This window comes from Danio rerio, chromosome 20 (assembly GCF_052040795.2).
Source record: "Danio rerio strain M-AB ecotype USA chromosome 20, GRCz13ab, whole genome shotgun sequence".
In the NCBI taxonomy this organism is placed as follows: Eukaryota; Metazoa; Chordata; class Actinopteri; order Cypriniformes; family Danionidae; genus Danio; species Danio rerio.
Genome location: NC_141040.1, coordinates 36,136,949 through 36,150,111, shown reverse-complemented (window position 1 = coordinate 36,150,111; position 13,163 = coordinate 36,136,949). Strand labels below are relative to the sequence as shown.

The window sequence follows — 13,163 nt, the reverse complement described above, 5'->3', positions numbered from 1 at the left end:
CAAGTACATGCTAATATTCTGACATCAAAAGTTTTGTAATGGGAAACCCTCAGGAGAACAATATTTAGGATTACAGTCAAATAAACTATGATAACAAACAGCAAAATGCATTCAATGTAAAGAGAAGGCCAAATGATATTTAGATTTTAGTCAACCTTTACGGGTGATCTGTGAATGAGGGAGGCCCATAATCCTCCATGACCCCCCTGCTGAACTCTATGACACTCAAAGCCTCAAATACTGTAAGAAATGACCCGGTCCCCTAGCTCCCTTATCCCGGGCAGGGCTATTTTAAGCCGTGGCCCGCATACAATCCCGCATAAACAAACACATGCTTGTGTAAACAACAAACATAGTAACTGCTACTCTTCATCATATTTTGTCTATCAAAGGTTTATAAAATATTCTGCTGCATGGTTACTTGCAGTTATTACCTTCAAGCTGTAATAGTGCTAAAATAGCTGAAACTGCATGAAAAACAAGATGGGATCGCAAGGGGACTATTAATGGCAGAGCCGAACTAAAAAAATAACACTTTGTTATTACTTGCAAATTCCCTGTTTATTTATAAGCAATCAGCCACACTTTCTGACCATTTTTCAAGATTTATTCATGCCTTTTCTAGATGTTTGTGATGACCGGACAAAATTTTAAAAACAAAAGAAAGCCTTTTATGGAGATCCTGCTTAACAATCTAGGCATAAAAATACTTATTTAAAAAAATGTAACAATCAAAATTCAATTATTCAAGAAATTACACCTTTAAAATGTGTTGAAGTTAAAGTTTAGTGTTAAAATTATTTATTAAATTAATGCCTTAAATACAAATTACAACTGAAATTAAGCCAAATTTATTTAAAAAATAGTAAATTCTTTACAAAAACGTTATTTCTTATTATTTTTTATTAAAAAAACTTTTTTTTTTTTTTACAACTTTCACACAAGTACATTTACACAGCAAGCATGGGTTTTATACAAATGCATGAGGCTTTGTCTGGATAAATTAAGTACATTTACAGTTTATGCCAGCAAAATTTTTGTAGGCAAGTTTTCTCATTTTAAAAAAAACACATACGAATATATAAAGTCTATGCTACACATAATCAATATAACCTACATTTTTAACTTAATAACTGCGATAATACCACTAGGCATGGGCTGTTGTAAGATTCTGACTATGATAACCTTGGATAAAAATATCACAGTTTCACGGTATTGTTATTACTGCTATAAAAATATGTCCTTTTTGAAGTCTGGCTAAAAAACTAAAGATTTTTTCCCCTTTGAACACAATATACTATATTTAGAGGAACATATAAAATATTTTGCCACGGTAAACATGTCAAGCTAAATAATTTAAATGAATTATTGACTTCTGCTGTCTTCATTAGTTTCAAACAACACTATATATAACCACTGCCATGTGGTGTGCTAAAATAATTTTATTTAGCTTTTAAGTACCTACCTGAACCCTCTGAAGCAAGCATATGCATTTCTCCCGGACATCTTCATAAGGACATCTTTTGGAGAGCATCAGGACATGGGCCAGGAGCGCGTTGAGATCACTAGACAGGCTGTCATCCATCGTTGGAGGAGGAGAAGAGCACTGAGGGTCTGGCATTGGCCCGATGGACTCTATCTTCTTGATCACCTCCTGTTGAATGAGCTCCATCGCTGCGTTTCTGGAGCTCGCGTCTCTACTGCTCAAAGCATCCCATCTTCCTGCAGCATCTCTCACGTCCATCACTGTAACAGTCTACTATTCTTCAACTATACACCTAACAGCCTGAGCCATGAGAGAGAGAAAAAAGTCAATTATTTGTATAGTATATTATTTGTATAGCAGATTTCCTGCAGCAAGCTGGGAAAGGAATTCTGCAAATCCCTCAAAAAAATGTCTTAAGCAGGGAAGGCATTATAAGCATTGTGTGTTTATATGAGCTTAAAACTAAACAAAAGTTGTCTGTTTTTTTCAGTGTTATGTTGTTTAAACAGAAGGAATGACAATTTCAAGCGCCGAGTAAAACAATTCCCCCTAGTCTCCTTTAAAAACTCGTTATTTTAACAAAGAAACACTGAATATCATAGCATACAGTAACGTTACACACATTGTAAAGAAAACCGTTGAAAGGCGTTTAATCAAGTTTTGGTATTGGACAACTATCCCACAACAGACTACACAATTAAAAAAGAACTGGCATGGTGAGTATTTAATAAGCATATGCCATTTAAAGAATTAATATGCAAAACGTGTCAGGAAAAAATTACTTACTATATTCACATTCTCTCTAGTCGTCCCCGCAGCCGTTGAATGAGACCTTCCAGCGCTCCTTCTCAGTCGTTTTCAGCCTTTTGCACAGCGGCTTGAGTTAGCAGTTGATTGACAGGAGGGTCTGCCCAATAATGTTATAGGAAGGAAGGAATAGGCGGAGATAAACTCAGAACGCACCAATAAACGATTAGAAAGGAGTTCCTTTCAAGCCGCGCCTCCCAATACTTATAAACAGGGAATTGTAGTCCAAAAATGCTTTAATGTCAATGTTATCTAGGCGACGCAAATACAATTGAACTACAACTACCAACGTTCATAGGAAAACGTTGGTAACTGCAGGGGCCCCGCCACCACTTGTTTATCTCAAAACCCTTATGATTAATGCAAAGCTTTCACCAGATATTTATCTATCTTATTCAATGAAAATATGTGAGCTATATATAATATCTAAAAACAGAATAGATATACACCTATGTCGCTGCATTGCACATCTTACTGTTTTGCAAATATGAGCTTTGCACTATTCTTTGTTGATTTCATTTGTGTTATTGTATGAAAGCATCATATTGTATTATTGTGTGAAACAATTAGATAACAATAACATCTATCTATCTATCTATCTATCTATCTATCTATCTATCTATCTATCTATCTATCTATCTATCTATCTATCTATCTATCTATCTATCTATCTATCTATCTGTCTGTCTGTCTGTCTGTCTGTCTGTCTGTCTGTCTGTCTGTCTGTCTGTCTGTCTGTCTGTCTGTCTGCCTGCCTGCCTGCCTGCCTGCCTGCCTGTCTGTCTGTCTGTCTTTCTGTCTGTCTGTCTGTCTGTCTGTCTGTCAATCCAGTTTTTTTCAATTTATAAAAATTTGATACAAATTTTATAGATTTTTTAGGTACACATGACATGATTTTTTCCTATTTTTTTCAATAGGCATACTCTTTCAATAATATATATTACAATGTCATTTTTTGTTGAAAAAAAAACATGCACACAAAGGCAAAAATCTAAATTACTGCAGAAAGACAAACACAGAAAACAAGGGATATAAACAGTGCTTGACAAGCTTATGACAACTGGGATATGCACATGAACTTTTAATTTCAGACAGCCAGTCTCTGTGCCTCCAGTGAACTGTCTTTCCATTATAAAATTGCCACGTTTAAGGTATTTTTTTTTTCTTTTAATCAGTGATCTTCAATGCCTGATAGATATGATATGAAATGGGTCTCAGACCGGACAAGAAGCACTGCATTAAATTAAATTTTCCCCCGTCATGGCTTTAAAATATGACAGTTTATTTTACCCTAGTATTTTCAACAGAGTTTCTGTGCTAGCCTTCTGCTCCTGACGGTGCTAGCTGTTAAAGGGTCTTTCATTTTATTTTACGCTTAAACAACTAAATAAATACTTAAGTCTATTTTAGATTACATTTAAATTACATTACAAAATCGATGCTGTAAAACAGGGGTGCCCAAACGTTTTCTTATGAAGGGCCGAAATCCAAGCTTGATTGAGAGCTGTGGGCCAAAAGTAAAAAAAGCTAACTGTATTACATTAAAGTTGCTATGGGTAATTCCCTAATTTATTTCATTATTTTTACATATAAATAAATAAAAATACTTTAACCCTATTACTAATGCATTCTATTTTTTTTTTTGAAAAGGTATATTATTGTAAAGGTATATTATTTAAAAAAAAACTTATTGCAATAAAACCATTTAAAAAAAAAACTATTTTTAAAACAATGGAGTTCAATGCTGAACAGTCATGCTGAGCCTGCCTTTGCCTTGATTTGATCCTCTAGTTCCCTAATCATTAAGTGACAGTGTTTACTTTTTCTTTTCTTTTTTTTATCTGATGCATTTACAACATTTAATTGAAACATTTAATTTTAGTTAGATTTTTTGTAGCTCAACAATAAAACAAACAAACAAACAAAAGGTAGCATTCAAATATAAATGAGAATTGAATTTTTGTTAAAGGCATTCCCTTTAACCCTTGCTAATAAATTTCCCTCTGGCGGGCCAAATCAAAGGATACAAAGGGCCAACTTTAACCCGCGGGCCCTATAGGTTGTGCATCTCTGCTGTAACAGGAACCTTCTTGTGCAATTGAAAATAGTCACATTAAGCTTTCACTGGAAGTTTATCATTGGCTGAAAAACACTAGCTGTGCATATAACACATTGATAAACCATTTTACATTCAATGGCTTAAACAATGAACTAAGACTACTGTACAGTGCACAGAGTAATACAATATATTTTGAGCAACATTACCTTACCAACTGACAGAGAAATGTAAGCTACATGTCAGATTGAATTACAGTTTTAGATTTTTTTTTACTTTAGTGCATTTTTCACAACACTATTTACACAACAGTTATCATTTGCACAACATTTAATGCATTTCTCAAAACAATTATTCATTTGTGCACATCATAGTATCAGTTTCTCATTCCTTCCAGTAAACTGAGAAATTGCAAATGCTTTTGAACATGCATCAATTGCTTTCACTTGCTTATGTCATGTCAGTCAAAATTAACTAAACTTGTGAATGCTGAATAGTCATTCCATATAAAACTAATAGTCCTCTGTAGTAGGATATTCATTACTTGAGTCATTACATACAAACATTTTAAATTAGTAGTCAAAATCTGTCAATTAGATTTTAAATCTTAATTTTTCCTGAAAATGTCTTCTAAACTGAATAATTTCATGAATGATTTACAGACCTATGTATGTTGTAGGTTCAGTCTAACTTTACAGAAGTTTTCAAATGCTGTCTTGAGCTTTTTCAGCAAGTGTTAGTAAACTGTCATAATGAAAACATGACAAAGCCATTTGACTATCTTGTTCATAAACAATAGTGTCAGGATTTTCATTTTGATAATACTGACATTTTCATTGACATGAATACTTGCTTTTGAGGAAGGAAGGAGCTATCCATTTTGAGCAAGTGACATGCTTTTGCAGGTTATCAACTAGGTTTTGCAGCTTGTACTAATGTTTTGAGAAATGCTTTAACTGTTGTGCAAATGGAAATTTGTGAGAAATGCACCAAAGCGACTGAGAAAAACTGTAATGTGCAAAAAATGCAATCTGTCTGCAGCAAAGAAATTTCTTTTTATGATGTGCACAATAGAAAATGCACCAAAATTACTTAAAAAACCAATGGGAATTGTATTGGTTTTAATGGAAAATCTATGTAGGTACAGTAGCATGCTAAAACCACTAAATTCTAATGGTGCCAAAACACAAATTAAACCATAAAATGTTCTTTTTTAAATGGTTAAAACATATTGCTTTATTAGAAACTATTATAACTTATATAGGTTTCTTTTTTTATTTTAGTATCCAGCTGAATGTCTGCATGAGCAAGGGCGGTAAAAGAAGAGGGAAATTTGAAACTGGGGGCGGCGCTGTGGGCTACTCAAGATGACACTCACAGCTAATTCATCTGCATGATGAACAATCGTGAACAACACATCATTTATTCGTAAATAACGAGGAAACCTATTGAAAATGGATCACTTTAGAGATCAGGTAGCTATATACTTAATGCTACGTTGGCATATTTTGAAGTTGTAAATACTGTTAGCGATGTTTAAACGGATATTTCAGTCGTTAGCTTTTTAAAGTTAGCTTATTTACACATTGCATCCTGAAAAGGCAGTTTTTGGTTCGTAACGTTTTTATGTAGCCTATCATGCAGCTTTCTTGGTGTTAAGTGACATAGCTATTTAATTGATGAACCATGAAATTTTCTAAGTTGACTATTTGCTACTGTTTATTCAGTAAGTTAGCGTGGCTAAAGGTTTTAGCTATTGTGCGTTAATTTACATTAAATGTGAACAGTGGCTCTTGTCTATCCATTTAGGCTAATTGTATTCTTTAACAAACTTTTTACTCTTAACTTTGTCACGGAAAGAATATGATTTATATATATGTTTAATTATTGTTTTGTTTTATACATGTTGTTATTATTATAGTTATTATTAATCGTACAACAGTATTATCATTGTCCTTCCTCCATGCATGCCATGTTGAATAATCTGTAAACTAACTTTTTTTTTTTTTTGTGAATTACAGAGTTTTAATCTAGACTCCCCATCTAAACAGAGTTATGTTGGCAGTTTTTATCAGCCACCAGAGAAAATGTCAAGACCTTTGTATATGAACCCAGACACACATCCGCTCAACAGAAAGAGCTCAGGTTTGCAGGATATCAGCCCACAGCTTTATCAGACAGTTCCTGATGCTGGAAGCAGAGGTGATTTGAGTTTAAAAGTTGACCATACAACTATCTATATACAGTCAGATGTCTCAGTTTTGATTCACAAAGTTCTCACTTAGATTTAATTTCATTTTTTCTCAGTCACTTTGGTACATTTCCCAGATCAGAATTGAAAAAGTTTTAAAACTACCTGTTCAATCTTTAAATCATTGTGTCACTTGTTCACATCAAAAAAGCAATTTTCCTTTGAACAAGTTTTAAGTTTCCTACATTATCAGTTTCTTATATCACAATGATCAAAATGTATTTTTTGGTCTCTGTTGAATTGTCTCACCTCCCACGTTTAATCGTCTGTTCATGGCAAAAGTCTATACATGCAAAATGGCTGAACAAGTTGTCTTATTTTGTCGTAATGCATTTTTCTATACATTTCCATAAAACGTTTTTTCTAAATCTGTCTACAATTAGTACATTTTTACATGTGACTTTTTCGGATGAAGGTGCATCTCAAAGGAGATTGTCCTCTGTTCACATTTATACTTTTAGTTCGTTTTTTCTTTGTGCTATGCAGTGCTGTCCTTTCCTTTATGTATCACAATGACAGGATCTGTCAACAAATTACAGTACAAACAGCAAAAAAAAAACAAAAAAAAAACATTTTTGCCATATTTTACATAAGAACATTGTGTGTGTGCAAAAAAAAGTAAATTATACTGGTTAATCTTGAATTATTAGTTAATCTTAAAGCATTAGATTGGCTATTTATCATAAAAACATTTAGTAGACAGAACCAGGAAACTATATTTACTGTAATGCTTTATATTACAGTAGCCCACTTGAAGTCATCCAGAAAAAGGCATTTTCAACAATTTTTTAAAGCATAAAAATAATTTACACCAGTACAATGTTATACTGACAACATTTTGACTGAGAAATGCAGTATGGATATAGATTTTGGAAGGTAATACAATGTGTGGTGCTTTTTGTAAAGGTTTAATGTTCTTCGACAAACGCACTCGCTGGTTTGCAAATATTAAGAGTGATTTAAGAAATGTACCGAAGTGAATGAAGATAAACTCAGAGACCGTATACAATTTTTTTGTTTGTTTGTTTTCTAAGCAGCAGTGATTGCAGCCCTGAAAACACTGCAGGAGAAGATGCGGCGCTTGGAACTGGAGAGAGTTCATGCAGTAAAGAACGTCCATCACTTCTCTCAACCTACTCGACACCAGGAAGATGTTTCTGCATCAAAGGAGCAAGAGCACAACATGCGGGACAATGACTCAACACAGAGGAAAGGTAACCAAAAGTGTTGCACAGCAGTTACTGATAAATTCTCAAGTTTTTTGTAAAGTTCAATACTTTACAAAATGATCATAATATGTACTACTAGTACTAAGTAGAAAATGTCTTTTCATTTCAGTGCTGGTTTCTAAGCTTCACTCAGCAGAAACGCGCTGCTCTCTCCTGGAAAAACAGCTCAACTACATGAAGAGAATGGTGGAGTGTGCAGAAAAAGACACAGTTACTCACACAGACAGAAAGGTTAGTGAAAGCATAAAGCTAGTAGAGATTTTGGATATTCAAGGAGTTTGAACAAATGTTGCAAATTCCCATTTACAACAAACTGTGCAGAAGCTCAAGAGTTTTTGAATCTTTCTTCAACTGTTATTGGTATTTAGGACTCTTTGCCTACGGAACACACACATGCAGACCCACAAATTCAGGCACAGCTCAATAAGCTTGAAAGACTGGAAAAGGAGTATCTCAGACTCACCAATACACAGTCTGTGGCTGAGGTATACATATAGAAGAGTCATGTGACTGTCGGGACCATATTATTTAATTTATCGTGTAATATTTGTGAAATATATTGATGTACAGAATTAATTTTCATTTGATGTCTTTCATCTACAGAGGAAGATTGAACTCTTAGAACAGAAACTTTTAGAGGAGGAGCATGAACGCAAACTTGTGCAGGAAAAAGCAGAGGAGGTAAAATATATATTTTTTTCATGAAATTAATTATTAGAAATCTTTTATTAAAAAGTGGTTTACAAAATTGATGCAGTTATGTCATTAATTTTTTTTTTTCCTGCCATCAGTTGCAGCGAGAGCTTGAAAATAATATTCTGTCCCTTTCTGCTGCGACTCAACCTAAAGGCAAGAAAAAGAGGAGAGACAAGGCCTCATGCAAGGTACGACTTTGTATGCAGAAATGCATAGTGAGCACTAGGTGGCAGTATGTTTACAGAACAATATTACAGATGAATTGTTTGGTGAGTGGTGTGTACTGTGGTGTGTTTTCTTCTATTTGACCTCAGAAGTCCCCTACAGCAAAGGTGGAGGCAGTCTCTGCTCCGAAGTCTAAACGCCTCCCTTTTGTGGCTGGAACAGTAAGTAACTTCATCATGAAACATCGGAAACTCGTTATGGTTAACAGCGACAAAGTTTGGTTGTTATTTATTATATTTAGTCTAGATATTTAAATCACTGGACCAGAAATAACTTTTCTTTTAATTTTTTTATCATTTAATATATTATTATTTTTCAACATGCATAGAATTAAATTGAAATAATTTTTCTTTTAAGAATTAGTTCCTCCGCGTAACAAGAGTGTTGAAAGTGACAGTACAAACATTTATAATGCTACAAAACACTTAATATTGATTTTATTCTGTTTCTCAAAGGATCCTGAAAAGCACAACATTGGTAAATAATATTAAATTAATAAATAATAAACAATAAAAATGAATAGTAAATCAATATTTAAAACTGTTTATTCATATTTTTAAAAAACAGTATGAGAGGATCAATCTTGTGACACTAAAAAGTCAGTGATGCTGAAAATACAGCTTTGCCACCACAAGAGTAAAGTACATTCATTCATTCATTCAATTTCTTTTTGACTTAGTCCATTTAATATTCAGGGCTCGCCACAGCGAAATGAACCACTAACTTATCCAGCATATGTTATTATGCAGCAGATGCTTTCGCAGCTGCAACCCAGCACTGGGAAACACCCATTCACTCTCATTCACACACATACACTACGGCCAATTTAGCTGTGAGGCGACAGTGCTACCCACTGCGGCACCGTGTCGCCCAAGTAAAGTACATTTCAACATGAACAATAAACAGACCAAATGTTTCAAACATTTAATTGGCATTTAGATTTGAATAAAAAAAGAATAAGAATTCTTTGTTCATATTCACATAAATAAATGTAGTCACTATCATTTTTTATTTAATTTTCCCTCTCTTAGTCAACCAGTCCTAGCCACTCCGTCAATGCTAATGTTCAGAGTGTGTTACACATGATGAAGCACAGGAATCCACGCCTGTGCGAGAGAGTGAGTGCTCTACAGAAGTCAAGCTCTGAAAAGCAACGCACCCATCACAGACCTCCATCCTCCCCCAGCAGATCTGCTTCCACACTGGGCAGCCTCTCTGAACTCCTGCTTGCACTGCAGGATGAACTGGGACAGATGAGCTTGTGAGTAACTCCACCCTGACCATGGACGGCCATATCAAGATTGGCTGTTTAAATGCATTTATGATTAGAATTAGAAGACAGGATTTCATTAATGTTTGTATGTGTTTGTGACAGTGAACACCAGGAGCTGGTCAAGCAGATTGATGAGACCTCTAGACGAGAGCTTCGAGATGATCTGGAACGAGAGCTGGACTGTCTGGTCAAGAGAATGGAAGAGAAAGCGGCTCAGATTTCCAAACTGCGCAAACATCAGCAAACAGTGAGTTTGTGCTTTTTGCTACCCGCTAATCTTTGCATTTGACATGCTGTAGGCAGGGGCAGACCTAGGGATTTGGGGGCTCTAAGCAATTCCAGATATGGGGCCCTAGCATTAAAACTCAAAACACTCTTTTCTGTAGATATTTTTCCTCTGTAGATTAATTTTTTTTATGTAAATAAACTGCATGATAAAATATATATTTAAGTGGAAACTTTATCTTAATGTAAAATTAAATACAACAAATTCACAAATAAAAAAACAAGTTCACAAACTAACTATATGTACAGTTAATTAGCAATATTTGTGGTTAGATTTTAATATTTGCATGTGCAGTAAGAAAGGAACTTTGCACTATTCATGGGGGGCCCCCGGTTTTGAAAAGAAGTTATAACGTTAAAATCTTAATGGTTCTAGACAGATTTTACAACATATGATAGAAATTGTACAAAAGGGCTATATGATTAATATAGGCTTCTTGGCATCGGTCAAGGCCCCCTAATTCCCTGGGGCCCTAAGCAGCTGCTTACCTTGCTTATAGGTTCGCCCCAGCCTGTAGGAATCATTAGATAAGATTCCACAATCTTTAAGATTATTCTTGCGCAAACAAAATATATATTCAATAAAAATTTCGCCAACATATTGCAGAAGTTATAAGGCTTGCGTGAGATCATTTATCAGGCAATTGAAAACAATTATATTTAGCAAAATTGCAATGGAAATTATTTTCATCATTTACAGGTCACATGGCTTACATACAGTACGTCGAAATCATCTACTAATTCTTTAAAAATGACATGGTATGTCGGAACAGGTGAACCAAAGTGTTTTCTATAACTGGTTAAAGACCAAAGCAATTATGGGACTATTAGATCTATCTAAGCAACAGAAACGTGGCACCATTAGCCAACACATGGAAACAGACCTGAAGTAGAATCTCAGTTTGTCTTTCCTTGGCTTTATTTGTTTGTCTCATTGCATATATTTCAGGCACTGCACTAGCCATTACATAAGTAAACTTTCCTATATCTCTAACCATGATTTTTGGAATTGGCAGAAGAATTTTATTCACATAACATTCAGGGTGCTTTCACAGTTGTGATTGATTGGTTCTTACCAGAGTTTGGTTGACCCCTTTCACCCAGCCCCCACTGGACTGTGCTCACACACTATATTTTGGTTCTGATGACATTTGCGTCATCACAGTGCCTGTTGTTGCTAAGTAACAACAGCTTGGGAGGAGACACAAAATGGCTGGATTCTGCTGCTTGTGTGCCTCAAGTTTGAACTTTGAAAATGTGTTTTTGTTTTGCGCCAACGCAAAGACTATTTGTCATAAATGTAAAACTTCAAACGAACAAAAAAAGTCATGTTCTGCTGTTTACAATTTAATTTGGCGTTTTATTATTTTCTTGTTCACAATCACAGAGATTTTAGTGACAGTTTTGGAACTTGTCTGAGTTTATTATGACGGAAGTGAGTAAATGCATAAATATACTGTTTGACCAATTAATAGGTGATTATGGCGGCTCACTTCTGTAAATGGTGTGATTTTTGTTCTGAAGGGAACCGTAACGGAGTTTCCACAAACCACACCCCAGACAACTCTTTTCAGTGGTGGAAGGAGTACTGAAATATCACACTCAAGTAAAGGTAGCATTACTAAAATGTAGTGCAAGTAGAGTAAAAGTATCTTTTGTAAATATTAATTAAAGTATGAGTAAAAAGTAGCCTTATTAAAAGTACTCGAGAGTAGTGATTATTATGCTGCGTTTACATGCAGTTTGTGTGAAAATGTAACATTTTGTAGTGCATTTAGGTATTGTTTTAGGCCATTTGGTCAGTCCTCATATAGTAGACATCATCATCATTTGAACAGTATCTCGGTTATTATGTTTGTGTGTACAGATTTTGTGTCTTTTTGGACACTACTTGTACATTTGCTGCATTTATAAAATGCTCATTTCTTGAGGTTCTTCTGTATGATGCATTTTTTTCTACACACAATTTGATTGGCGGGGAATCACACGACAGATTATTCTAGTCAATAAAATAATATAACGTAAAAAAATTAATTAGTAACTGCAGGTTGAAGGAAAATTGTGGAGTTAAAGTACAGATACGTCACTAAGAACATACTCAAGTGAAAATACACATTTTAAAACTAATTAGTAAAGTAGAATTCTTGAAAAAAAAAAAAACTCAATTACAGTAATTTGAGTATTTGTAATTTGTTAATTTACACCACTGTTCTTTTCAGGCAGCCCATGTGCACACCAAAAGAGCTAGTGTGAATTACCATCGGTTAATGGAGCCATCAAAATAATGCAATAGTTTGTTTATTGTCATTTACAAAATACTGTAAAAATGTGACACAGATTTCTGATGGAAACATGCCTATTGGTGAACATCATAATGTCCTGTGTTTAAATCTATAATGTTTAAATCTATACTCTTTTAGGTCCAGAAACTATCCCAGCCATCCTGTAGCCCTAGACAGAAGCAGCAGAGGCCACAATGGACCACTAGTGTAGACAACAAATCCAGGGCAGAGAGTGGGGTACAACCATTGCCACCATCCCCAGTCAAAGCTTCATCCAGCACGGGAACGAAACAGAGCCGGAGTGGTCAAGGGTCCCTAAAGCTCCTTAAAGAGACCCAAAAATTGTGCTCCAGCCTTCGCAGACAAGACATCAAATGGGAAACATAGGTATATTGTCCAAAAACATGCATACAAGTAAAAGACAATTAAGAAGGGCAGTGGAATGACAGCTTAAATGCAGGATTAGATTTTACACTCAAACGTGTTTTTAATTAATTTAATTTTTTAATGATTTCTGTTCATATTTTTTTGTTTGAATAACACCTTGTAAATAAAATATTTACATGTTTTAAA

General features: G+C 34.6%; 2 protein-coding genes across 6 annotated transcripts in view; one reads left to right on the top strand and one right to left on the bottom strand.

Moving 5' to 3' along the window:
- Nucleotides 1-2,346, bottom strand: part of sesn1 (sestrin 1) — an 81,881-nt gene extending 79,535 nt beyond the window's left edge. For both annotated transcript variants that reach the window (XM_087296606.1, XM_087296607.1), the window contains exons 1-2: nucleotides 2,273-2,346; nucleotides 1,466-1,786 (exon numbers count right to left, since the gene is read on the bottom strand). In XM_087296606.1, the coding sequence (XP_087152732.1) occupies nucleotides 1,466-1,744 (279 nt within the window). In that variant the 5' untranslated portion in view covers nucleotides 1,745-1,786; nucleotides 2,273-2,346. The remainder of the gene's footprint in view (nucleotides 1-1,465; nucleotides 1,787-2,272) is intronic.
- Nucleotides 2,347-5,690: 3,344 nt separating this feature from the next.
- cep57l1 (centrosomal protein 57, like 1) lies at nucleotides 5,691-13,163 on the top strand. 4 transcript variants are annotated; one of them, XM_087296618.1, is made up of 11 exons: nucleotides 5,691-5,824; nucleotides 6,371-6,551; nucleotides 7,638-7,814; nucleotides 7,939-8,060; nucleotides 8,198-8,314; nucleotides 8,433-8,510; nucleotides 8,621-8,713; nucleotides 8,843-8,911; nucleotides 9,782-10,011; nucleotides 10,126-10,270; nucleotides 12,729-13,163. In XM_087296618.1, the coding sequence occupies exons 1-11, from the start codon at nucleotides 5,804-5,806 to the stop codon at nucleotides 12,975-12,977; spliced, it is 1,482 nt and encodes a 493-aa protein (XP_087152744.1). In that variant the 5' UTR covers nucleotides 5,691-5,803; the 3' UTR covers nucleotides 12,978-13,163.